General features: G+C 42.5%; 1 protein-coding gene across 1 annotated transcript in view; it reads left to right on the plus strand.

The window, feature by feature from the left end:
- LOC139419668 (alpha-1A adrenergic receptor-like) overlaps positions 1-27,201 on the plus strand; it is a 31,750-nt gene extending 4,549 nt beyond the window's left edge. The window contains exon 2 of the mRNA XM_071169654.1: positions 25,342-27,201. Within this exon, the coding sequence (XP_071025755.1) occupies positions 25,342-25,952 (611 nt within the window). The 3' untranslated portion in view covers positions 25,953-27,201. The remainder of the gene's footprint in view (positions 1-25,341) is intronic.
- Positions 27,202-27,479: the final 278 nt, after the last annotated feature.

A 27,479-nucleotide genomic window follows, 5' to 3' on the forward strand; every position in this document is an offset into this window, starting at 1 on the left:
TTATGGATATACTGTGCATTCGGAAAGTATTCAGACCACACTTTTTCCACATTTTGTAATGCTACAGCCTTATTTTAAAATCGCTTAAATAGTTTTCCCCCCTCATCAATCTACACACAATACCCCATAATGACATAGCAAAAACAGTTTTTTAAACATTTTTGCAAATGTATCCCCCCAAAAAACATAAATATCACATTTACATAAGTATTCAGACCCTTTAGTCAGCACTTTGTTAAAGCACCTTTGGCAGCGATTACAGCCTCAAGTCTTCTTCGGTAGGACGCTACAAGCGTGGCACACCTGTATTTGGGGAGTTTCTCCCATTCTTCTCTGCAGATCCTCTCAAAATCTGTCAGGTTGGATGGGGAGCGTCACTGCCCAGCTAGTTTCAAGTCTCTCCAGAGATGTTCGATCTGGTTTAAGTCCGGGTTCTGGCTGGGCCACTCAATGACATTGAGAGACTTTTCCCCAAAGTAAATTCCATGTTGTCTTGGCTGCGTGCTTAGGGTTGTTGTCCTGTTGGAAAGTAAACCACCCCAATCTGAGGTCCTGAGCGCTCTGGAGCAAGTTTTCATCAAGGATCTCTTGATACTTTTCTCTATTCATCGTTCCCTCGATCCTGACTAGTCTCCCAGTCCCTGCCGCTGAAAAACCTCCATGCAGCATGATGATGCCACCATCATGCTTCACCATAGGGATGGTGCCAAGTTTCCTCCAAGTGCATAATTATTATGAGAAGGTTGCCGGCAGCGTGCAAACTGCCAATACAAAACAGTCTTTTTATATCTGGAATTGTGAGGTTTTTATTTCAATGTTTTGCCCCTACAGTAAATGTACGGAGATGACCACTATTGTCTCTGGAAGATAAATGTAGCAGACTGAGCAAATTCACAATTACTCACAATTACGGTATGGAAATGGAACATTTAGAACGAACGACTGGGTCTCGCGTTCATAGACACAGAACAAAAAGACTAAACGACTGGGTTGTGTCTCTGGCAACCGAACCGATAGAACGTACGACCAACCGGCTTGGGTAGCAATCTTAGATTTGTGTCGGGACTATATCTTGTGGAAGGATGAAATAGTATGAATAAATTCATCAAAATAACATTTTAAATAAAAATATGTCAATCATTAATTGAATATGTTGGCAACTTGTTGTATAAAAGTGATAATGCCCTTGAAGCCAGTTGTTGGACCTCGACTTTGTCTCGGGTCTAACAACACCGTGCCAATATATCCTCCAAACACTGGCTTCTCGGGCATTATCACTTAAATTAACTAAAGTAAAGTCATAGTAAACATAGTTATTAGCGCATTTGTAAACCTGCTACAATCCTGCAGTAACGTTACTGTGTATCATCAGTCAGCAGTTCAGCACTTACACCTTCGGGCCCCGGAGGCATTCAATTAGTAAAACCAAGCTTACTTTGACTTGGAAGAGTGCCAGTGTAACCAGATAGCTAAAATAGCATCCCTCTATTTGAGCAGGGTGTTTGAGTAGGTTAAACTAGCTAGCTGCATTAGCTTGCAAAGTAATTGAAATTGAAAATGAAAAATAAATAGAAAATATTATATCTCTCTCTGTCTCTTGCTTCTTCTTTATTTTGGAAGAAATGTAATTTATGTGTTCAAAACTGGTCAACTATTGTGTTTCTCTCTCTTTGAGTCAACTACTCACCACATGTTATGCACTGCAGTGCTAGCTAGCAGTAGCTTATTCTTTCAGTACTAGATTCAAATCAAATCAAATCTTATTAGTCACATGCGCCGAATACAAAAGGTTCAGACCTTTAAAGTGAAATGCTTACTTACAAGCCCCTAACCGACAGGGCAGTTAAAAAAAATATGGATACGAATAAGAGATAAAGGTAACAAGTAATTAAAGGGCAGCAGTAAAAAATAACAATGAATGCAGGGGGGTGACGGCACAGAGTCGATGTGCGGGGGCACAGGTTATTTGAGGTAGTATGTACATGTAGGTAGAGTTAAGTAAAGTGACTATGCATAGATGACAACAGAGCGGGGCAGTGTGAGGCAATGCAAATAGTCTGGGTAGCCATTTGACTAGCGGTACAGAAGTCTTATGGCTTGGGGGTAGAAGCTGTTAGAAGCCTCTAGGACCTAGACCTGGTGCTACGTTACCGCTTGCCGTGCGGTAGCAGAGAGAACAGTCTATGACTAGGGTGGCTGGAGTCTTTGAAAATGTTTTGGGCCTTCCTCTGACATGCCTGGTATAGAGGTCCTGGATGGCAGGAAGCTTGGCCCCAGTGATATACTGGGCTGTTCCCACTACCCTCTGTAGTGCCTTACGGTCGGAGGCCGAGCAGTTGCCATACCAGGCAGTGATGCAACCATGCTCTCGATGGTGCAGTTGTAGAAACCTTTTGAGGATCTGAGGACCCATGCCAAATCTTTTCCGTCTCCTGAGGGGGAATAGGTTTCGTCGTGCTCGCTTCACAACTGTCATGGTGTGCTTGGACCATGTTAGTTTGTTGGTGATGTGGACACCAAGGATCTTGAAGCTCTCAACCTGCTCCCCTGCAGCCCCGTCGATGAGAATGGGGGCGTGCTCGGTCCTCTTTCTCCTGTAGTCCACAATCATCTCCTTTGTCTTGATCATGCTGAGAGAGAGGTTGTTGTCCTGGCTCCACACGGCCATGTCTCTGACCTCCTCCCTATAGGCTGTCTCGTTGTTGTCGGTGATCAGGCCTACCACTGTTGTGTAAACAGCAAACTTAATGACGGTGTTGGAGTTGTGCCTGGCCGTGCAGTCATGAGTGAACAGGGAGTACAGGAGGGGGCTGAGCACGCACCCCTGAGGGGCCCACATGTTGAGGATCAGCATGGCGGATGTGTTGTTACCTACCCTTACCAACTGGGGGCGGCCCATCAGGAAGTCCAGGATCCAGTTGCAGAGGGAGGTGTTTAGTCCCAGGGTCCTTGTCTTATTGATGAGCTTTGAGGACACTATGGTGTTGAACGCTGAGTTGTAGTCAATGAATAGCATTCTCACATAGGTGTTCCTTTTGTCAGGGTGGGAAAGGGCAGTGTAGAGTGCAATACAATAGAGACTGCATCATCTGTGGATCTGTTGGGGCGGTATGCAGATTGGAGTGGGTCTAGGGTTTCTGGGATAATGGTGTTGATGTGAACCATGACCAGCCTTTCAAAGCACTTCATGGCTACAGACGTGAGTGCTACCGGTCGGTAGTCATTTAGGCCGGTTACCTTAGTGTTCTTGGGCACAGGCACTACGGTGGTCTGCTTAAAACATGTTGGTATTACAGACTCGGATAGGGAGAGCTTGAAAATATCAGTGAAGACACTTGCTAGTTGGTCAGCACATGCTCTGAGTACACGTTCTAGTAATCCGTCTGGACCTGCGGCCTTGTCTAAAGATCTTACTCTCATCGGCTGCGGAGAGCGTGATCACACAGTCTTCCAGCTGGTGCTTTCATGCATGTTTCAGTGTTATTTGCCTCGAAGCGAGGATAGAAGTAGTTTAGCTCGTCTGGTAGGCTCCTGTCACTCCGACGAGCGTCAGAGCCGGTGTAGTACGACTCGATCTTAGTTCTGTATTGATGCTTTGCCTATTTGATGGTTCGTTGGAGGGCATAGCGGGATGTCATTTAAGCTTCCGGGTTAGAGTCCCGCCCTTGAAAGCGGCAGCTCTAGCCTTTATCTCATTCATTCTCTGATCCTTTGATTGGGTGGAAAACATGTCAGTTCATGCTGCAAGAGCTCTGATAGGTTGGAGGATGTCCTCCGGAAGTTGTCATAATTACTGTGTAAGTCTATGGAAGTGGGTGAGAACCATGAGCCTCCTAGGTTTTGAATTTAAGTCAATATACCCAGAAGAGGACAGAAGCTAGCTGTCCTCCGGGTACACCATGGTGCTACCGTACTACCGAGTGCAGTTGAGGCTACTGTAGACCTTCATTGCAAAGCAGTGTATTTTCATCAATTATTTGATGTGAATATATTTCGTATAGTTTAACCTAAAAAGGAAAACTTTAAAAATGTTTTAACATTTTCATTTTTATGAAATTCTCTGAGGAGTATGGTCCTCCTCGGAGGCGGAGCAATAGAACAATAGAACAAATGGACTGTGCCCCCAAGACCAACAAAAGATTTTAGAGATGGGCAATTCTAATAGCAATATTCTGGCAAGCATTGCTTTTGGAACAATGGGGGAGTTTAGTCAGGCACCATATAGTTTAGAGAGGGAGGCATCTTTTAGAGGACAGCTACTAACTTTGCAATAGGGCTTTCTTTTAATGGGAAATCCTTTTCGCACCACAGGTGTTAGGTTTAGCCAGAAAAGTGTGTTTAAAACCATTGGGGATTTTCAATGGACCATTGTTTGTAACATTCTTCTCATATAGAGCAAGCCACCACAGCCTTGTTTTGTATAAGCCTACACGTAACATGCTATGCCTACTAATCAACTTGAGTTCCTTAGATTTAATTTCATCCAATCCCCCGGAATGTTATTGTGCATACTTTGCTGTTGGTTGGCTGATAGCATCTTTTGGCTCAGACCCAACCAGCACGCTCTGCTACTTGTGCCAGGCTAGCTGTGCCTCCCCCCAGCCCCCCAGCACCAGCCTTCCAACCTCCCAGCTTCTCAGTCCTCCAGCCCTCCAACTTCCAGTCCCTCAGTCCCCAGCTCCCCAACCCTGATTCAATTACTTTTAAGTTACATATCTCTTTCACTCTGCTTATGTTTACGTATTCCAAGAGCACTATTTAGAAAGTGAAATATTAAACAAGGATGTTTAAATTTCATCGGCACGAAAGAGAGTCTATTAAGAGAGATGGGTAACTCTAATTGTGGTATTCAGGCCGCTGACTCCAGGAACTTAACGGTCCACTGCCATTAGGACAGCTGTAATTGAACTTCATTAGAGTGGGGGGGTTCCCCCCCCCCCTCTTCCTCACACGCCCAACAGCCAGGATGGGGGGGAAGAAAAAGGATGGGGGGGAGGGAGGAGGTAAAGATGGCACCATTCCACACGTACAATACCCCTCTCATTTTTTTGTTCTCTCCCCCCTTCTCTCTCAAAACCTACCTTTCCTCTCGGCCTTTCCTCTCCATGTCTCTGAGCTATCCTTTGCATGCAATGGCTTGGTAGACAGAGGGGAGGAACATGGCTTGGTAACCTCTTGATAGTGCACAGAGCGAGGAAGGCAGCGACCAAGACAGGGCGCAACAATAAATCCACAATAAGCAACCACTGAAGGCATTGTCATTATCTTAGTCTAAAGAAATGTGACACTGATGATGCTCATAACTACGTTTCTGTGGCTCCAGTCCACATGACACATTTATTTGTGTTGGAACACAAGCTTCAGAATTTGTCCGAACACACAAACGCACACGCACACAAACACGCACACAAACACGCACACAAACACAAACACATATGCACACGCACACACACACACACACACACACACACACACACACACACACACACACACACACAGCCTTAGTTACCAAAGTCTTTCAAATGTCATCACCTCAACACTCAAATGTTGAGTGACCCTCGAATTCTAGGAATAGAGAGCAGTTCAAAAGAGATCACGTTTTACACTTCATACACGAGCCTTATCGCTGTAGGAATGTCAGTGTTAATGTGGTGGAGACACTGCGACAGACTGACAGCAAGAAAAAATTATGGAATACAGTCAGCCCAACGTTTGACTTCTTCCTATAAACCAAATGTCAGTGCTATCCATAAGTCTAATCTAAAACTGAGAAAATATCAACTTTGGGGCCGTGTGCTGTTAATGTCGAGGAACAAAACAAACAAGACATTTTGAGGCCAAATGTCTCTACCTTAAGGAGATAAACTAGTGATATACTGTATTCAGTATCCAATGTGTACAGTAATGTGACAGAAACCTTGATAAAGGATACACATTACAAACATTAGTATTACAACTCTAACCATATTCTGTAGATATCCAAACTCAATCATTTTACAAACTGAACAGACACGTTGTACGTAATCTGAAACTGTAGTTACGTATCGGTTCTGATTGTTACAAAGGCATCTGATGATGGCCTCAACACCACTATCAAAATGTTATTGAGGACACTGATGTTGTAAGGAAGGAGGCCTTTGACTCCAAGCAAAACAAGACTACTGTATAGATTTGTCCCAAATGACACCCCGTTTCCTACATAGTGCATTACTTTGTCCAGAGCCATATGGGTCAAACGTAGTACGCTATATAGGGAATAGGGTGCAATTTGGGACATACCCCATGACTAATATGTTGTTGTGCTTTTTTCCCATGATGCCACTGAGAATATCCCCATAACCGTGGTGGGGGAGAGGTGGGAGGGGGCAAAGGGAGCTCTGCTTTGCCAAAGGAAATAATTAGCTCAGGAAAAACAGGCCTGTCCGATATTATCTTTGAGGGGATTTTTTTTAATTTCACATTCTTGATAAGTCTTGAGAAGACTCTGGCCAATAGCGAGAGGGGCTTTGCCATTTGTTTCTCTCATCATGTATTTGAAAGAAGACAGATTGTGAGGGCTTGTCCAATTTAGCAGGTTGTGTCCACCAATAGACGACCTCTGTAAGCATAGTTTTACCCTTCCCCCTTGGCTATATATATAGTGATCATTGTTGGTCCAATTTTCAACCTGCTGTAGGCCTATCAGACGCAATAACAATTATTCTAACGTACATTTTTTTTGTACGGCCAATGTTTTTGTACGGTTACACTTAAGAGGATATCTGTCCTTTTGTACAGAGAAGGATGCTTCTTAGCACTTCTAAGCACTTTTGCAATCAAGTCCTTTCTCCGTTGCACTGATCCGTTCACTCTGATTCATAATGTGCCACTATTGCCAGAAACCATCAGAGTGAAAAGAGAATGTTGAATCAGAGTGGGTCCCACTATGTCCTCCTGTGCTTTTCTCAGCCACATCTCTATAGGACATCCAAAGTCAGTAGTCTGGACCAAGCATCTTATAACTCACCTTGAACACAACCTAAGGCAGACTTAAAGGGATCCTTCATCCAAATGACGAAATGACACATTGGTTTCTGCGTCTGGGGTTGAACTATACCTGTACTGCTCTCTTGAAAACGCATACCCTATAAAGGCTTACAGAAGGTGTAAGTAAATACAGGAAGTTAGTGAGAAACACATGGCAGGAGGCTCAATCAAGGTAGTCGTCTTGACTTCTTTCTTATGTCATTCTCGTTGGCACAAAACGTTTTTAAAAAGTGTTGATAGGGGATAGAATGCGGTTGGACCATCAGATAATTGGCATATACATTACTCTAACTGAGTTTCCACGAGGGTGAGGATGTTGGAAATGTAACTAAAGCCTGTTGGATGATAACTTTTAACTTTTAACTAGGACAGAGAAAGGTATACTTGCATTTTTTTTGTGACTTAACATAGGTACAGCAAATCCGCTTTGACTTTGAAAAAGCTTTTGATAAAGTACGACTAAAGTTTAAATATACACTACCGTTCAAAAGTTTGGGGTCATTTTGACATTTACTTGCTTTTGAAAGAAAAGCAAATGTTTTGTCCATTAAAATAATATCAAATTGAGCAGAAATACAGTGTAGACATTGTTAGTGTTCTACATGACTAGCTGGAAATGTAAGATTTTTTATGGAATACCTACATAGGCATACAAAGGCCCATTATCAGCAACCATCACTCCTGTGTTCCAATGGCACGTTGTGTTAGCTAATCCAAGTTTATAATTTAAAAATGCTAATTGAACAGCTGAAAACTGTTGTCCTGATTAAAGAAGCAATACAACTGACCTTCTTTAGACTATTTGAGTATCTGGAGCATCAGCATTTGTGGGTTTGATTACAGGCTCAAAATGACCAGAAATAAATAACTTTCTTCTGAAACTCATCAGTTTATTCTTGTTCTGTGAAATGAAGGCTTTTCCATGAGAGAAATTGCCAAGAAACTGAAAATCTCGTACAACACTGTGTACTACTCCCTTCCCAGAACAGCGCAAACTGGCTCTAACCAGAATAGAAAGAGGAAAGGGAGGCCCCGGTGCACAACTGAGCAAGAAGACAAGTACATTAGAGTGTCTAGTTTGAGAAACAGATGCCTCACAAGTCCTCAACTGGCAGTCTCATTAAATAGTACTTGCCACCAGTCTCAACGTCAACAGTGAAGAGGCGACTTCGGGATGCTGGCCTTCTAGGCAGAGTTGCAAAGAAAAAGCCATATCTCAGACTGGCCAATAAAAATAAAACGTTAAGATGGGCAAAAGAACACAGATACTGGACAGAGGAAGATTGAAAAAAAGTGTTATGGACAGACAATTCTAAGTTTGAGGTGTTCGGATCACACAGAAGAACATTCGTGAGACGCAGAAAAAATTAAGATGCTGAAGGAGTTTCTTGACACCATCTGTCAAGCATGGTGGAGGCAATATGAAGTTCTGGGGGTGCTTTGGTGGTGGTAGAGTGGGAGATTTGTACAGGGTAAAGGGGATCTTGAAGAAGGAAGGCTATCACTCCATTTTGCAACGCCATACCATACCCTGTGGACAGTGCTTAATTGGAGCCAATTTCCACCTACAACAGGACAATGACCCAAAGCACAGCTCCAAACTATGCAATAACTATTTAGGGAAGATGCAGTCAGCTGGTATTCTGTCTATAATGGAGTGGCCAGCACAGTCACCGGATCTCAACCCTATTGAGCTGTTGTGGGAGCAGCTTGACCTTATGGTATTTAAGAAGTGCCCATCAAGCCAATCTAAATTGTGGGAGGTGCTTCAGGAAGCATGGGGTGAAATCACTTCAGAATCCCTCAACAAATTGACAAATAGAATGCCAAATGTCTGCAAGGCTGCAATTGCTGCAAATGGAGGATTCTTTGACGAAAGCAAAGTTTGAAGGACACAATTATTATTTCAATTAAAAATCATTATTTATAACCATGTCAACATATTGACTGTATTTCCTATTCATTTTGTGCAACTCATTTCATGCATGTTTTTATGGAAAACAAGGACATTTCTATGTGACCCCAATCTTTTGAATGGTGGTGTAAATGTCTGGAACATTTCAATTTTGGAGAATCTCTTATAAAATGGGTTAAAATCATGTATAGTAACCCTAGGTGTAAAATAATGGCTATTTCTCATAAAGTTTTAAACTGTCAAGAGGAGTAAAACAAGGTTGTCCACTATCGGCATATCAATTTTTTATGGCCATCGAAATGTTGGCTATTAAAATCAGATCCAACAATAATATCAAGGGATTTAGAAATACAGGGCTTAAAAACAAAGGTATCATTGTATGCTGATGATTCATGTATTCTTTTAAATACAACATTTGGATTCCTCCACAGCCTCATAGAGGATCTAGTTAATTGTTCTAACTTCTCTGGATTACCAAATTATGAGATTGGATCACTAAAAAAGACAACTTTTACATTGCCATGTAGTTTACCAATAAAATGGTCTGATGGTGATGTGGATATACCCGGTATACATATCCAGAAATAAATAAATAATCTCACTCCAATACATTTTAATAGAAAGTTAGAAAAAATAAATAAGCTACCATAAGCTATCATGGCTACCATGGCTACCATGGAAACGTAAATACCTTTATATGTGTGTAAAAATCACCCTGATTAACTTTTTAGTCATATCCCAGTTTACCTATTTGCTAATGGTCTTGCCTAAAACTAGCAAACAGTTTTTTTAAATTATATGAGAAAAAAATATTCAAGCCAGACAAAATTAAACGGGCCTATTTATATAATGAATATGAATTCGGAGGGCAGAAATGATAAAATATTACAGAATTAGACCTCTCACTAAAGGCTTCAGTCATACAAAAGTTATACTTAAAACCCAAACTGGTTCTCTAGCAAATGTCTCACCCTATGTTCAAGAAAGGCCCTTTTCCCTTTATTCAGATTACAACCTATTACTTTCCGTTATTTGGAAAGGAATTAATCTCCCAAATATTGCTATTTTTAAAACAAGACATAGAAAGTTGGTTGCAATTTCAATTTAATCCACCAGAAAAGACAGAACAAATACTACAACAAATATTGTGGTTAAAATCAAATATACTAATTGATAAAAAATGTAATAAAAAAAAGATATAATGTTCATAAATTCTATCAGAAATAGGACTGGTGGAGTTATGTCCGGACGACTGTGTGATCATGCTCTTCGTAGCCGATGTGAGTAAGACCTTTAACCTCTACAGGATCGGTCCCCCCGTGGGACGGTTGAGCTAACGTAGGCTAATGTGATTAGCATGAGGTTGTAGATAACAAGAACGTTTCCCAGGACATAGACCTATCTGATATGGGCAGAAAGCTTAAATTCTTGTTAATCTAACTGCACTGTCCAATTTACAGTAGCTATTACAGTGAAAGAAGACCATGCTATTGTTTGAGGAGAGTGCACAGTTATGAACTTGAAAATGTATTAAACAGGTCAACATTCACAAGGCCGCAGGGCCAGACGCATTAACAGGACGTGTACTCCGAGCATGCGCTGACCAACTGGCAAGTGTCTTCACTGACATTTTCAACCTCTCCCTGTCTGAGTCTATAATACCAACATGTTTCAAGCAGACCACCACAGTCCCTGTGCCAAAGAACACTAAGGTAACCTAGCTAAATGACTACCGACCCGTAGCACTCACATCTATAGCCATGAAGTGCTTTTGAAAGGCTGGTCATGGCCCACATCAACACCATTATCCCAGTAACCCTAGACCCACTCCAATTTGCATACCGCCCCAACAGATCCACAGATGAATCAATCTCTATTGCACTCCACACTGCCCTTTGCCACCTGGACAAAAGGAACAGAATTCTCTGCATTGACTACATCTCAGCGTTCAACACCATAGCTAGGGACCCTGGGACTAAACATCTCCCTCTGGCACATGGTGTATGAACTGATACGCAAAACGACGCAGGATTCAACAATTTAAACTCAATTTAAATTGTTGTACAAAATTCTTGCAACCAATAGAATGTTATTTATATGGGGATACAACCTTTCCAGCTCTACAGATTTTTCTGCAAAGAGGCAGAATCATTAGATCATTTGTTTTAGTACTGTCCATATGTAGCTTGTTTTTGGTCACAGGTTCAGGAATGGCTGAAGAATTGCAACATTTACCTGGAGCTAACCCTGAAGATAGCACTACTGGGCTTTCTGAAAAGTCATAGTCAATCGATGAATAATATAGGAATACAAAATAAAATATTTTCAATTTACATTCTCTAGAGAAATGAGAATAGAAAGGTTCAGAACGTTAGCGAAACATCACAGCACAGTTGAAAAATATATGGCAAATAGAAATCCAATATGGATGGTGTTAAGAGATAGATGGTAGGGGTTGAATGGAGCTGAAGGTTGGGACAACTAATAACAACAAGATAACTAATATAAAACATACTGTGCTCGTAAAACGTATATAGGTTAAGAACCTTTTTGAAAGAGCACAGTTTGAAAGATATGGCAAACAGAAATCAAACTGGATGGACATCAGAAATAGAATGGGAGAGGTTGAGGGTCGAGGAAGGAAAGGTGTAAAAACAAACAAAGTAGAACTATTGTAAAATAGACTTTATCCATAAAATGTATATAGTATGTATAAGCTGGAAATGCATGTCTAAGCGTTGTTGTTCACTAGGGTTGGAGGGTAATAAAGGAAATATATATTTTTTAAAGATATGTACATATATGTTATGTACTGTATATGTATTTATATGTATGAATGTATGTATGTGTAAATGTATGTGTAAATGTATGTATGTATGTATGTATGTATGTATGTATGTATGTATGTATGTATGTATGTATGTATGTATGTGTATGTATATGTATGTATATGTATGTGTATGTATATGTATGTGTATGTATGTGTATGTATATGTATGTGTATGTATGTGTATGTATGTATATTTGCAAAAAAATATATTGGGGATTGGAAGTGATGCAGACAATTACATTGATGGAAGCTACAATCTATCTGCAATATTAAAGCTGATCAACCCCCTAAAAAAACAACAATGTTGTATTCAAAGTATCTAAGTATCATATGGCCCAGCCAGCTCCATCAGCCAGACCTGTGGGTGACTCACCCCTAGTGAGTGGCGCCTGTCAAAGCTTGCACAACACTCACACAACACTGCACAGTCCTTTGTAGCCCTCTCCACTCAAGGTTTCAATTACAAAGCATGGATTCATAGAACAATGACCTTTACTTTGAGTGTCGTCTTCAATAAAGTAATCCTCTCCCCCAACACTACACCACAGTTGATTGACAGGCAGCTCATTTGCATATTGGAAATGGCTGACATGCAGAATAGTATCCGGTAACACTTAACGTAAAGCCTGCTGTTATAATGCTTTATAACTTTTTATAAGCATGTACTGTATGAGCCATTATAAGTCTTACAATGCATTATAACTGTATGATAACGCATTATATCTGCTGGCTCTAAGTGTTACAGAGATTCTCCTGGAAGTAGGAATATTACCGCTAAGACGTCATCAGCTCCTCACAACCTGCATTTTTCAAAGCATTCAACTTGTTGCTTTAATTGATGTATACAGTGCCTTCAGAAAGTATTCACACCCTTGACTTTTTCTGCATTTTGCTGTGTTACCGCCTGAATTTAAAATGGATTCAACTGCGACTACTTTTGTCACAGGCCTACACATGTTACCCCATAATGTCCAGGTGGAATTATATTTTTTAGAAATGTCTTGAGTCAAGTAAGTATACAACCCCTTTGTTGTGGCAAGCTTAAATCAATTCAGTTGTAAACATTTGCTTAACAAGTTAGATAAATTGCATGGACTCACTCTGTGTGCAATAACAGTGTTGAACATGATTTTGGAATGACTACCTCATCTCTGTACCCCAACACATACAATTATCTGTAAAGTACATCAGTTGAGCAGTGAATTTCATGTACAGATTCAACCACAAAGACCAGGGAGGTTATCCAATGCCTAGCAAAGGAAGGTGCCTATTCGTAGATGGGTAAAAAAAAAAAAAAAAAGCAGACATTGAATACATCCCTTTGAACATAGAATGAAGTTATTAAATACACTTTGGATGGTGTATCAATACACCCAGTCACTACAAAGATACAGTCATTCTTCCTAACTCTGTTGGAGGAAGGAAAACCGCTCAGGGATTACAAAATGATTTTAAAACAGTTACAGTTTAATGGCTATGATAGGAGAAAACGGAGGATAGATCAACAACATTGTAGTTACTCCACTACACTAAATGACAGATTGAAAAGAAGGAAGCCTGTACAGAATAAAAGTATTCCAAAACATGCATCCTGTTTGCAATAAGGCAATAAAGTACATTCAAATTCACCTTTCAGTAGGACAATAACCTAAAACACATGGCCAAATACACCTTGGAGTTGCTTCCCAAGACGACTTTGAATGTTCCTGAGTGGCCTAGTTACAGTTTTGACTTAGATGGGCTTGAAAATCTATGTCAAGGCTTGAAAATGGCTGTCTAGCAATGATCAACAACCAACTTGACAGAGCTTGAAAAATCTTTTAAATAATTGACAAATGACGGAGTCATTCATGATTCACCAAACTATATTTTGAAAGAGGAAGCAACTTACTTTAAGCATATTTTTTTATTTAAGTTCCTCCATCTCCACTAACTGAAGTTAATTGAAAGGATTTAAAAAAAAATGAATAGTGAAAAATTAACAGCTATACAAAAAAACTCACTGATGCCTAATTACAGAGGAGGAACTTCTAGATGCAATTAAAGCCTTCAAGTCCAGGGAAACTCCAGGGCTGGATGGTAGGTATACTGTACCAGTTGAGGTAAAATACCAGTCAAAAGTTTGGACATACATAGAAACCAGATTTTCTACAATCCAGGTGTGCAAAGCTCTGCCAAAGCTGATTCTAATATGTATTGACTCAGGGGTGTGAATACTTATGTAAATTAGATATTTCTGTATTTCATTTTCAATAAATGCGCTAAAATTTCTAAAAACATGTTTTCACTTTGTCATTATGGAGAATTGTGTGTAGATGGGCAATTTAAAAAAAATTGTAAGACAAAATGTGCAATAAGTCAAGGAGTATGACTACTTTCTGAAGGCACTGTAGGGCTGGGACTCTGTGAACTCTTTTAAACGGTCACGATTGAACTTTTCAAAACCATATCCTCACAAAAGACTAAAACAAAACATCTTATCGACAGAGAAGCTCCACATAAAAGAGACTCCACCATCTCCTAAAAGCAGCTAAAGTACTATGAAGTAGTTAATCATCTCCCGCTGCTGATGTGGTCATGGCAACAGCGGCGATGTGTCAAGGCAACAAGCCAATTCAACCCAGGCACTTCCTAAGCAGCATATGACTTGTGACTACAATCGGAAGTCATTGCTCACAGTTGTCATTTTGCCAATTAGAATCAATACACAACTACTTTTTCCATGGTGTGTTGTGTCTGATAGTTCATTTTAATGCTGTGTTGTTGTGTTGAACTAGTTAGCAGTGAAGCCTTTGGGAAGAACAGGACCAAAAGGACATAAAGCTCTCCTTCTGGCAGATGTAAATTGGCGTGACTCAATCTTGAAACACGATTCCTAGCTCCACACCAGATGAAAGCCAATCTCAAACTGGGCAGTTGAGGGCAGACTAGGGGAAGGAGGGTATAGCGCTGTTTAGATGATACATACCCCCTGCGGCAAAGTTAATAGTGTGTGCATGCGAATGTGAATAATGCATCTGTGTGTACTGTACACACAACAGACCTGGGTCTGAAATCTTTTCAAATACTTTGAACGTTCTCTTGAATCTGCCTGGAGTGCCAGACGGGCACACTTTAGGGACTTTTTCATTGGTTCCATTGCACCAGGCAAGCTCAATAACAGCAAGTAATAGATTTGAAAGATTTGAAATAGTCTTCGAACTATTGTATATTTCCCCAAAACGGCAGAAAAGAGGATGTACTGTATACAACACACTGATCATTGTATCTTTGTTTCATCATCAGCATTCTACATAAAGTACACAACACTAACAACGAGGAAAAACACAGCACGCCTCAAACAATGAACCACCAGTTACTTTCACTCTGTCTACATCACCCACCTAATGATACCGTGGCTTCCTGTGGGGCCCCTTGTAGGGCCCTCTCTAACAACAGTACAGTAGTAGCCTAATGGGCCTCATACATCCAACAACAGTACAGTAGTCTATAATGGTGTCATCAGTCAGATCCCACACAGGGGGTCTTCTGGTTCTTTAAAGGAATATTTATGTTCAGTAATGCCCCAAACATCCTGCGTGGTGGTGGTGGATTCCTCAGGGCAACACTAGCTCACCAATTACCCATTACACACAAGCACATGCAAACACACCAATTACCCATTGCACACAAGCACATGCAAACACATCAATTACCCATTGCACACAAGCACATGCAAACACACCAATTACCCATTGCACACACACACACACACACACACACACACACACACACACACACACACACACACACACACACACACACACACACACACACACACACACACACACACACACACACACACACACACACACGCGCGCGCACACGTATGCACACACACACCCATCTTGTCCAAAGGAACGCGCTTTCATCTCAGAGGCCTGATTACCCACAAATTACCGCCATGCTGGCCAAGAGAGGGTGCCTGTTGTGACCCTATGTCAGGTTGTTAAAGCCACTCCAGTGGAAGACGCTGGGTGATAATAACCTCTCCTCTCCTCCCTCACTGCGCTACCTCCCTTCCTGTCCACTTGCAAGTGTCCCTCTCTTTCGTTATTTATACCTTTGCTACTGATATTGTGCCTGTGAAGCCGGAGCAACTCTGACAATTTATCACGTGTCTGAGGGTGTGTGTGTGTTTTCCTCATGAGGATAGTAAAACAAGTAACATTTGGACAACATTTCACCTGTCCCCACAAGTAAAAAGGCTATTTTAGGCTTAGGGGTTAGATTCAGGGATATATTTAGGGTTAGGGTCAGGGGTAAAAGTAAGGCGGTATGGTCCGGTACAGCGTCCCAGCAAAATAAATAGTGTGGGTATGCCGTACCGGTAAAACACAATTTAACAACGGCGCCGGAGAGGAAGGCTGACCTCTTACGTGTCCCCAACCGATTGTGTTTATTTGTTTGTTTTTTTGCGTTGTTTGTAACTAATTTTGTAACTTATTTTGTACATAATGTTGCTGCTACTTATAACCGAAAATAACTTCTGGACATCAGGACTGCGATAACTCACCATGGATTTGCAGAATCTTTTTTTGCCCTTTAACGAGTCGGACGAGTAGGAAGCAAATTATATACTGCTTTCTGGGGAACAGGCCCAGATCCCCGTGATTTGCGTGAAGAGGAGGCGGAGAAAAAGGGGCCAGAGAGCCGGCTGCCTTCTGAGAATTCGTAGGCGATCGAATAAACCCACACTTCCTTCCATTCTGCTAGCAAATGCACAATCTTTGGAGAATAAAATCGATGACCTACACGGAATATTAAACTACCAACGGGACATTCAAAACTGTAATATGTTATGCTTCACGGAGTCGTGGCTGAACGATGACAATATCAACATACAGTGGGCTGATTATATGCGGTACCGGCAAGATAGAACAGTGGCTTCTGATAAGACAAGGGGTGGCGGACTATGTATTTTTGTAAATAACAGCTAGTGCACGATATCTAAGGAAGTCTCGAGCTATTGCTTGCCTGAGGTAGAGTATCTCATGATAAATTGTAGATCACACTATCTAGCTAGAGAGTTTTCATCTGTATTTTTCATAGCTGTTTTACATACCACCACAGACTGAGGCTGGCATTTAAGACAGCATTGAATGAGCTGTATTCTGCCATAAGCAAATAGGAAAACGCCCACCCAGAGGCGGCACTCCTAGTAGCCAAGGACTTTAATGCAGGGAAATTGAAATCCTATCAACGTGTTAAATGTGCAACCAGAGGGAAAAAACACTCTGGACCACCTTTACTCCACACACAGAGATGCATACAAAGCTTTCCCTCACCCTCCATTTGGCAAATCTGACTATAATTCTATCCTCCTGATTCCTGCTGTTGTGTCTTTGGCTATGCCGGATTAAGTGATATGACATGCTATTCTATAAAATAATTTCTCCGTAATTAATATTACCTGAGTGAGCTAATCATGTAAATGTAATTAACTAGAGAGTCGGGCACCACAAAATAATATTTATAGAGCTGTTATCTTCCGAATAAACTCTTAAAGACCTAGTACTATTTTACATCAATAGCAGTCAATATTAATCGTCATCTTAATTCAGTCTCATCTGAAAGTTGCAAATTCTTGGTTATCTGCACGAACCATGGCTAACAATTTGAATCAGCAATACAAAATTGGGTTTAATCATTTATTTACTAAATACCTAACTAATCACACAGAATTACACACACATAATTAAATCATAACTTGATTACAAATTACGTCATAAAGGAAAACGTCCCTAGTGGGCGGAACAGATATGACAGCTGGTTACACAAAAGAAAAGGGGCTGGGTTTGAGTGAAAGAGCGGGAAGACTGAGGAATAAAAGGCGAAGCTGTGCTATCGTAAATACAGTATCTTATGCATTCTAAATTACCGGCCATTTGGAAAAGGAAAATGCAATAAATATTTACTCTGAGTTGCGCTTCGGTTGTTTGGTGGTAGATGGAAGGCCGTATTGCCCAAACGAGTCCTTTGAAGAATGTCTATAGTTGTCAATTGGATACGTTGTAGTAACGTCGTTGTGTGGTAGACGGGATACTCTGTCTGTTCCTTCCTAAACTGCCTCATCCCATCACAAATAATTTCATATTCAAACATTTAAATTGAACAACAATTCCATGTGAATCCGATAACTCTGATGTGTAGACTTTCCACTGTAGAGTTTATGTCATCTTGTCATTGATGAGAATGTCTTAGATGACAACCGAACTGACATCATATTCATTAAGTACCACCGCATATATTCCGTTGGTCGGATTACCAGAATATAATTCATTTCCCCCACCTTCTGATGTTCACAGAATCTCTATGTTAACCAAGGGTTTTGCAAATTTAACATCAGTAGGGTAGAGAGAGGAAAATGTGGGGAAGAGATATTTATGACTGTCATAAACCTAACCCCCAGGCCAACGTCATGACACTGCTTACAAGAAAAAATGTAAGCAGGAAGCACCAGTGACAAGATCAATAGAAAAAGTGGTCAGATGAAGCAGATGCTAAGCTACAGACTGTTTTGCTAGCACAGACTGGAATATGTTCCGGGATTCTTCCGATTGCATTGTGGAGTACACCACATCAGTCATTGGCTTCATCAATAAGTGCATTGATGACGTCGTCCCCACAGTGACCACACATACATATCCCAACCAGAAGCCATGGATTACAGGCAACATTCACACTGAGCTAAAGACTAGAGCTGTCACTTTAAAGGAGCGGGACTCTATCCCGGAAGCTTATAAGAAATCCCGCTATGCCCTCGGACAAAACATCAAACAGGCAAAGATTCTATACAGGACTAAGATCGAAATGTACTACACCGGCTCTGACGCTCGTTGAATGTGGCAGGGCTTGCAAACCATTCCAAACCAGACTACAAAGGAATCACATCCGAGAGCTGCACAGTGACACAAGCCTACCAGACGAGCTAAACTACTTATATGCTCGCTTCGAGGCAAATAACACTTAAACATGCATGAAAGCACCAGCTGTTGTGGAAGACTGTGTGATCACGCTCTTCGCAGCCAATATGAATAAGACCTTTAAACAGGTCAAAATTCACAAGGCCGCAGGACCAGATGGATTACCAGGATGTGTACTGCGAGCATGTGCTGACCAACTGGCAGGTGTCTCCACAGACATGTTCAGCCTCTCCCTGTCTGAGTATGTAATACCAACATGTTTTAAGCAGACTACCATAGTGCATGTGCCCAAGAACACTAAGGTAACCTGCGTAAATGACTACCGACCCGTAGCACTCACATCTGTAGCCATGAAGTGCTTTGAAAGGCTGGTCATGGCTCATATCAACACCATTATCCCAGAAACCCTAGACCCACTCCAATCTGTATACCGCCCTAACAGATCCACAGATGATGCAATCTCTATTCAACTCCAAACTGCCCTTTCCCACCTGGACAAAAGGAACATGTGAGAATGATATTCATTGACTACAGCTCAACGTTCCACACGATAGTGTCCTCAAAATTCATCAATAAGCAAAGGACCCTGGGACTAAACACCTCCCTCTCCAACTGGATCCTGTACTTCCTGACAGGCCTCCCCCAGGTGGTAAGGGTAGGTAACAACACATCCGACACGCTGATCCTCGACACGTGGGCCCCTCAGGGGTGCGTGCTCAGTCCCCTCCTGTACCTTCTGTTCACTCATAACTGCACGGCCAAGCACGACTCCAACACCATCATTAAGTTTGACGATGACACAACAGTGGTTGGCCTGATCACCGACAACGACGAGACAGCCTATAGGGAGGAGGTCAGAGACATGGCCGTGTGGAGCCAGGACAATAGCCTATCCCTCAGCGTGATCAAGACAAAGGAGATGATTGTGGACTACAGGAAAAGGAGGACCGAGCATGCCCCCATTATCATCGACGGGGCTTCAGGGGAGCAGGTTGAGAGCATCAAGTTCCTTGGTGTCCACATCACCAACAAACTAACATGGTCCAAGCACAGCAAGACAGTCGTGAAGAGGGCACAACGAAACCTATTCCCCCTCAGTAGACTGAAAAGATTTGGCATGGGTCCTCAGATCCTCAAAAGGTTCATCGAGAGCATGCTAACTGGTTGCATCACTGCTTGGTATGGCAACTGCTCGGCTTCCGACCGCAAGGCACTACAGAGGGACGTGCGAACATCCCACTACATCACTGGGGCCAAGCTTCCTGCCATCCAGGACCTCTATACCAGGCGGTGTCAGAGGATGGCTCTAAAAATTGTCAAAGACTCAGCCACCCTAGTCATAGACTGTTCTCTCTGCTACCGCACGGCAAGCTGTACCGGAGCGCCAAGTCTAGGTCCAAGAGGCTTCTAAACAGCTTCTACCCCCAAGCCATAAGACCCCTGAACATCTAATCAAATGGCTACCCAGACTATTTGCATTGACCCCCCCTCCCTCTCTTTTACGCCGCTACTACTCTCTGTTGTTATCGTCTATGCAAAGTCACTTTAATAACTCTACCTACATGTACATAGTACCTCAACTAACCGGTGCCCCTGCACATTGACTCTGTACTGGTACCCCCCTGTATATAGTCTCGCTATTGTAATTTTACTGCTGCTCTTTAATTACTTAGTTACTTTTTTTCTTATTCTTATCCGTATTTTTTTAAACAGCATTGTTGGTTAGGGGCTCGTAAGTAAGCATTTCACTGTAAGGTCACAATAATTACATCAAAATGACAAGAAAACTGTGGGCTATTACGCCAATGTACTTGGAACTTTGTTTGACGAAAACACTGAAATTTCGCCAAAGGGAGGGACGAGTGGCCGACACCAAGTTGTGCGCGGACAGCAGTGGACTTGTAAATTCTGGCCTAATGACAATCGCCAAATGTCATTACACTTCTTGGTGTTTTGTGTTGCCGATGTCTCTTTCCATTGACCACTGTTTATGAGGCTGGTAATATGTTGCGAATGGATGAACGTGCGCGGGTAGCCTGGTAAAGGAGGCTTGGAAGTGATTATTTGATAATCATATGAAACCATGACTGGTTGTTTTTATGCCACAATAAAAGACAATACATGTTGACTAGGCCCACAGAGATCCTTTTGAATTAATAGGGATTCTATATGAAATTATATGATTAGGAGTATAAAAAAAACATGCAAGAGTGTGCACATATAGAAGGTCCCATTCCGCAAAAAAATAAATTCAACTTTCACCCCTGGTTAGGGTTAAAACTAGGGTTAGGGGTTAGGTTTAGAGTTTGGATTTAAGGTTAGGGGTTTGGTGTTATGGTTTAAAGGACATTTTAACCCCCGCAACATCAACATATGTTAAAATTGGGCATTTCTATGTTTTGTAGTAAAATAAGATAGAGGGAGACAAGTGTTTCCAATGACATCGGTGTGTCTTATGTAATTTTAACCAATTATTAGTTGGCATTGCCTACTAATTAATTGCCTACTAATTGATTGATGATGTAATTGTAAACACTTATCTTCCTGTATATTTTTTAGCACAAAACATAGAAAAGCGCCATTTTCACATATGTTGATGTTGGGGTGGTGCTGGAGATGACGAATATGAAATAAAATATTGTGAATTTCCCGTTAAAGTTAAGCGTTAGAGTTTGGTTCAGGGTTAGGGGTTAGGGAAAATTGGACTTTGAATGGGATTCAATTGTTTGTTCCCCACAAGGATAGTAAAAACAAACGTGTGTGTGTCCATGTGTGCCACGTCAGCTCCAATCTAAACTAAACTGCCCACAGGTCCCTAAGGAGAGGGCTCAAGCCAGGGCAAGGAGAGATGAGGGAAAGGAGGGCCGGGTGAACACCGTGGCGGGGATGAGATGAGATTAGGGATGTGGGGGCTGTACAAAGCATTCCTCTCCACTGAAACATCACTACCAAGAGAGTTTTCATTTATATTCTTTGTAGCTGTCCATTTACCCCCACAAACCGATGCTGGCACCAAGACAGCAGTCAACAAGCTGTATAAGGCCAAAAGTAAACAAGAAAATGCAGTTCCAGAAGCGGCGTTCCTAGTAGCCGGGGACTTTAATGCAGGAAAACTTAAATCTGTTTTACCTCATTTCTACATGTGCAACCAGAGGAAAAAAATCTAGACCACCTTGACTCCACACACACACACACAGAGATGAGAACAAAGCTCCCCCAACATTTGGCAAATCTGACAGTAATTATATCCTCCTGATTCCTGCTTAGAAGGAAAAACTAAAGCAGGAAGTACCAGTGACTCGCCCAATACGGAAGTGGACAGATGACACGGATCCTACAGGACTGTTTTGCTAGCACAGACTGGAATATGTTCCGGGATTTATCCAATAGTGGGATTTATCCGGCTTCATCAATAAGTGCATAGATAACGTCATCCCCACAGTGACCATATGCCAATCAGAAGCCATGGATTACAGGCAACATCTGCACTGAGCTAAAGGCTAGAACTGCCACTTTCAAGGAGCAGGACACTAATCCAGACGCCTATAAGAGATTTTGCTATGCCCTCTGACAAACCATCAAACAGGCAAAGCATCAATACAGGACTAAGATTGAATCCTATTACACTGGCTCTGATGTATGTCGGATGTGGCAGGTCTTGCAAACTATTATGGATTACAAAGGGAAACCCAGCCGCAAGCTGCCCAGTGACAAGAGCCGACCAGACAACCTTCTATGCTAGCTTCGAGGCAAGCAACATTGAAGCATGCATGACAGCACCAGCTGTTCCAGACAACTGTGTGTTCACGCTCTCCATAGCCGTTGTGAGTAAGACCTTTAAACAGGTCATGGGGCGTGTACTCAGAGCATTCCCGGACCAACTGGCAAGTGTCTTCACAGACATTTTCAACCTCTCCCTGACCTAGTCTGTAATACCTACATGTTTCAAGCAGACCACCATAGTCCCTGTGCCCAAGAACACTATGGCAATCTGCCTAAATGACTACCGACCCGTAGCACTCACGCCTGTAGTCATGAAGTGCTTTGAAAGGCTGGTCATGCATCACATCGGCACCGTCATCCCAGAAACCCTAGACCCACTCCAATTTGCATACCGCCCCAACAGATCCACAGATGATGCAATCTCTATTCAACTCCACACTGCCCTTTCCAACCTGGACAAAATAAACACCTATGTGAGAATGCTATTCATTGACTACAGCACGTACGGCCCAGAGCATCACTGGGCCAAGTTTCCTGCCATCCAGGACCTCTTTACCAGGCGGTGTCAGAGGAAGGCCCCTCAAGTTTGTCAAAGACTCCAGCCACCCAAGTCATAAACTTTTCTCTCTACTACCGCATGGCAAGTGGTACTAGAGCGCCAAGTCTAGGTCCAAAAGTCTCCTTAACAGCTTCTACTCCCAAGCCATAAGACTGCTGAACAATTAATCAAATGGCTACCCGGACTATTTGCATTGACCCCCTTTTTTCACTCTGCTGCTACTCGCTGTTTATTATCTATGCCTAGCCACTGTACATATGACCTCAATTACATTGACTAACCTGTACCCCCACACATTGACTCGTTACTGGTACCCCCTGTAAATACTGTAACCTCGTTATTGTTATTTTATTGTGTTACTTTATTTTACTTGCGCTTATTTCGTAATTACTTTCTTAAAACTGCATTGTTGGTTCGTTTTTGCATTGTTTTTGTCCTGGCACCACACTGCCAGGTCACTGACCTCCTCCATATAGGCTGTCTCATCACCGCCGGTGATCATGCCAACCACCATTGTGTCGTCAGCAAACTCAATGATGGTGTTGGAGTCGTGCGCGGCCATGCATTTGTGGGTAAATAGGGAGTAAAGGGGGACTCTGTAGGCACTCCTGAGGGGCCCCCGTTTTTAGGGTCAACGTGGTAGATGTGTTGTTGCTCACCTTCACCACCTGGGAGCGGCCCGTCAGGAAGTCTAGGATCAAGTTGCAGAGAGAGGTGTTTATTCCCAGTTTCCTGAGCTTAGCGATGAGCTTGGAGAGCTATAGTCAATGAACAGCTTTCTCATGTAGGTGTTCCTCTTGTCCAGGTTGGAAAGGGCAGTGAGGAGTGCAATAAAGATGGAGTCATCTTTGGATCTGTTGGGGCTGTATGCAAATTGGAGTGGGTCCATGGTGTCTGGGATGATGGTGTTGATGTGGGCCATGGCCAGGCTTTCAAAGCACTTCATGGCTACAGATGTGAGTGCTACAGGCCTTTAGTAATTTAGACAGGTTTCCTTGGCGTTCTTGGGCACATGACTATGTTGGTCTGCTTGAAACATGTAGGCATTACAGACTGGGTCAGAGAGAGGTTGAAAATGTCAGTGAAGACACTTGCCAGCTGGTCAGCACATGCTCTGAGTATACTCCCGGTAATCTGTCTGGCCCCGCAGCCTTGTGAATGTTAACCTGTTTAAAGGTCTTACTCACATCGGCTACAGAGAGCGAGATCACATTGTCATCTGGAACAGCTGGTGCTCTCAAGTATGGTTCACTGTTGCTTGTCTCTACGCAAGCATAGAAGGAATTTAGCTCGTCTGGTAGGCTTGCATCACTGAGCAGCTAGCGGCTGGGTTTCCCTTTGTAACCCATGATAGTTTGCAACCCCTGCCACATCTGACAAGCATCAGAACCGGCGAAGTAGGATTCGATCTTAGTTCTGTATTGACATTTTGTCTATTTGATGGCTTGTCAGAGGTTGTAGTGGGATTCCTTATAAGCATACGGATTAGTGTCCTGCTCCTTGAAAGTGGCAGCTCTAGCCTTTAGCTCAGTGTGGATTTTGCCTGTAAGCCATGGCTTCTGCTTGGGATTTGTACGTACATACGGTCACTATTGGGGACGACGTTGTCGATGCACTTATTAATGAGGTCAGTGATTTATGTGGTAAACTGTTTAATCCCGGAACATATTCCACTCTGTGCTAGCTATAAAGTCTTCCAGCTTAGCATCCACTTCATTGTAAGCAGAAATCAGGAGGATAGAGTTATGGTCAGATTTGCCAACTGGAGGACGATGGAGAGCTTTGTATGCATTTATGTGTGTGGAATAAAGGTAATCTAGAGCATTTCCCCTCTAGTAGCACAGGTGACATGGTGAGGAAAATTAAGTAAAACAGTTTTTCAGATTCCCTGCATTAAAATCACTGGCCCTATACAGCTGTTTATGGCCCTATACAGCTTGTTGAGTGCAGTCCTAGTGCCAGTATCGGTTTGAGGTAGTAAATAGACAGCTACGAAAAATATAGATTGTTTGGTCTGCAGCTTATTATGAGGTATTCTAACTCAAGTGAGCAACACCTAGAGACTTTCTTAACATTAGAGATTGCGCACCAGCTGTTGTTAACAGAGAAACACACACCTCCCACTTAACCTTACCCGAAGTAGCTGCCGTTCGGTCTTGGCGATGCATAGAAAAACCAGCTAGATGTCTCATTTCAGGCCAATTCTTGTCTTACACACAAAAAGTCAAAGTTTATAAATGAAGAGAGATGAAAATGTCTAGCGCATAAGTCATCTTAAACATTATCACAGATCCTAACGCCTTTCTCCCCTGTCCCCTCCCAGGCTCCTTCTTCCCGGCACTGAAGCCATCTGACATGGTCTTTAAGGTCATCTTCTGGCTGGGCTACTTCAACAGCTGCATTAACCCTGTCATCTACCCGTGCTCCAGCAAAGAGTTCCAGCGCGCCTTCACCCGCCTCCTCCGCTGCCAGTGCCACCACCGCCGCCGGGTCCTGCGGCGCTTCTACAACCAGCGCTGGCGCACGGCCGTCAAGGGACACCACCACCAGGGCATAGGTGGCAGGGAAATGGATATTATGGGTATCAGCAATGCCAGGGTGACAGACTGCCAACCGGAGTACACCCTCAACCACGAGTCGTGCGGGAGCTCGCACTACTACAAGGGTACTAAAGGACCTTCACTGAGTTTTAAAGGGTGGAGCCTGTTCCCGCCGCTACAAAAGTCATCGTTCCAGCTCAAAGAGAAGATGAACAATCTGTCAAATAAGATTAAAGGAGGTCCGGGCGGGAAGGGAGGCGTCACGGCCCCCGCCCTGGCGAGGACTGAGATAGACACGGTTTCCATGGGGATTTACAACGATGTCGCCGAGCAGAGCTGCTATCAGATCTATGACCTCACAGAGTGCTACGGCCTGAAGGAGACAGACATCTAGATTCTTGAGGGACAGACAAAGGGAGTGGCTAATGTGGATGGCTACTGTCATTAAATTGCTTAACCTTCTTCAATGACATTTGCAGTGTCGCTGCAAGGGAAAGCGGTTGATGGTTGCCATTGGGGTATCAACATGGGGAATAACCAATATAATTCCGCCTTAAAACACCTAGATGGGGTTTGCCGTTGCAAGCCAGAAAGAGGTCAAAGGAAAAGGAATGTGCTCTTTTCCACTTGCACCATGGAATGGAATGCGAAAATTCCACAAAATGTAAGATCGGAACATGGGGTTATCATGGGAACATTTGACCAGCAAACAAACAGGACCGAAAAGAACATTTGTCTGCAGAGAGTTGTTTGGACATCGATCAAAGGGCCGAGTTCATTTTGTCTGGAAATGGCCCACTTTGATCCAAGCACAAATTGCTCCAAAATATGATATCAAACCTTTAATGATTGTGTCGTGTTTGTTTCATTTTAGTGGATGGAAATTGAAGTGAAGTGGAATGGAACGTTATTTCTTGGAGCTGCGTTAAAAAGACAAAATGCAGAACAATGAGTGGATATGGAAAAATCACTTTCTGGACAGGTGGCAAGATGTCAAACTGACTGCTCAATGACAGGCTGGGCTCTTCAGCAGCCGGTCACTGTGCCCTTTGAGCATTCTCACTCTCAACTCCAAGCAGCTCAACACCTACAACCAGCAGCAACATGGAGACACTATGATCAGACCATCCAGCTCAACACAATGCAGCCGGGCACAGGTGTGTGTTGTCTTAACTTGAGCAAACGCATATAACAAAGTGAAAGCCACTGACTTGAATGACGAAACCATTGCACAGGACAATTTCGGGATGATATGGGTAAACATAGGGAAACGTATGTGTAATTATAATTGCATCTGATGATTTTGCTAAGTGAATGAGTGAAGTGAGCTGTGATGAACTGACATGAGCAGACCTCTGTGAAATTGCATTATAAAAGTGATAGGTCACGTTCAGACTGAAAACAATGTTTGGACCAGTTGAATAAGTATCGTGGTGTATTTACCTTAACTGCATTCAGAGCCAGAGAGAAGATAGGTCATTTATCTTTTGAATGGACGGGTTGACAGAATCAAAGCCTTGAACCCATTGGTTACCGTATTTGTCTGTTCTTTGCATTGCCAAAAAGAAGCTTTCGTTTTGTTTGTATCTGCTGATGGTTCAATGACGTCTGTCAATGTCAAGCAAAATAAAATGGAAAAAAAATACCACTTTAAAAAATGTTTTATGTCATTTCTGGAGGGTGGCCATGGTCGGTGCAGGCTTTTGTTCTAGCCTAACGATTCAACTGAGGAACTAGCGAAACCTTAACTGACTGTATCAGGTACTTGTACAGTAGCTAGGTTTGGACAAACAACAGTAGTGGCGAATCTTGGTGGGGTAAAAAAAACAATGTGGGATGCATGCCAGCCAAGCCACTAACAACACAACACATCACAACACTAAACAATACCTGAATTACGCTATGACAGTGACAAAGGGTG

Source organism: Oncorhynchus clarkii, chromosome 10 (genome assembly GCF_045791955.1).
Source record: "Oncorhynchus clarkii lewisi isolate Uvic-CL-2024 chromosome 10, UVic_Ocla_1.0, whole genome shotgun sequence".
Lineage (NCBI taxonomy): Eukaryota > Metazoa > Chordata > Actinopteri > Salmoniformes > Salmonidae > Oncorhynchus > Oncorhynchus clarkii.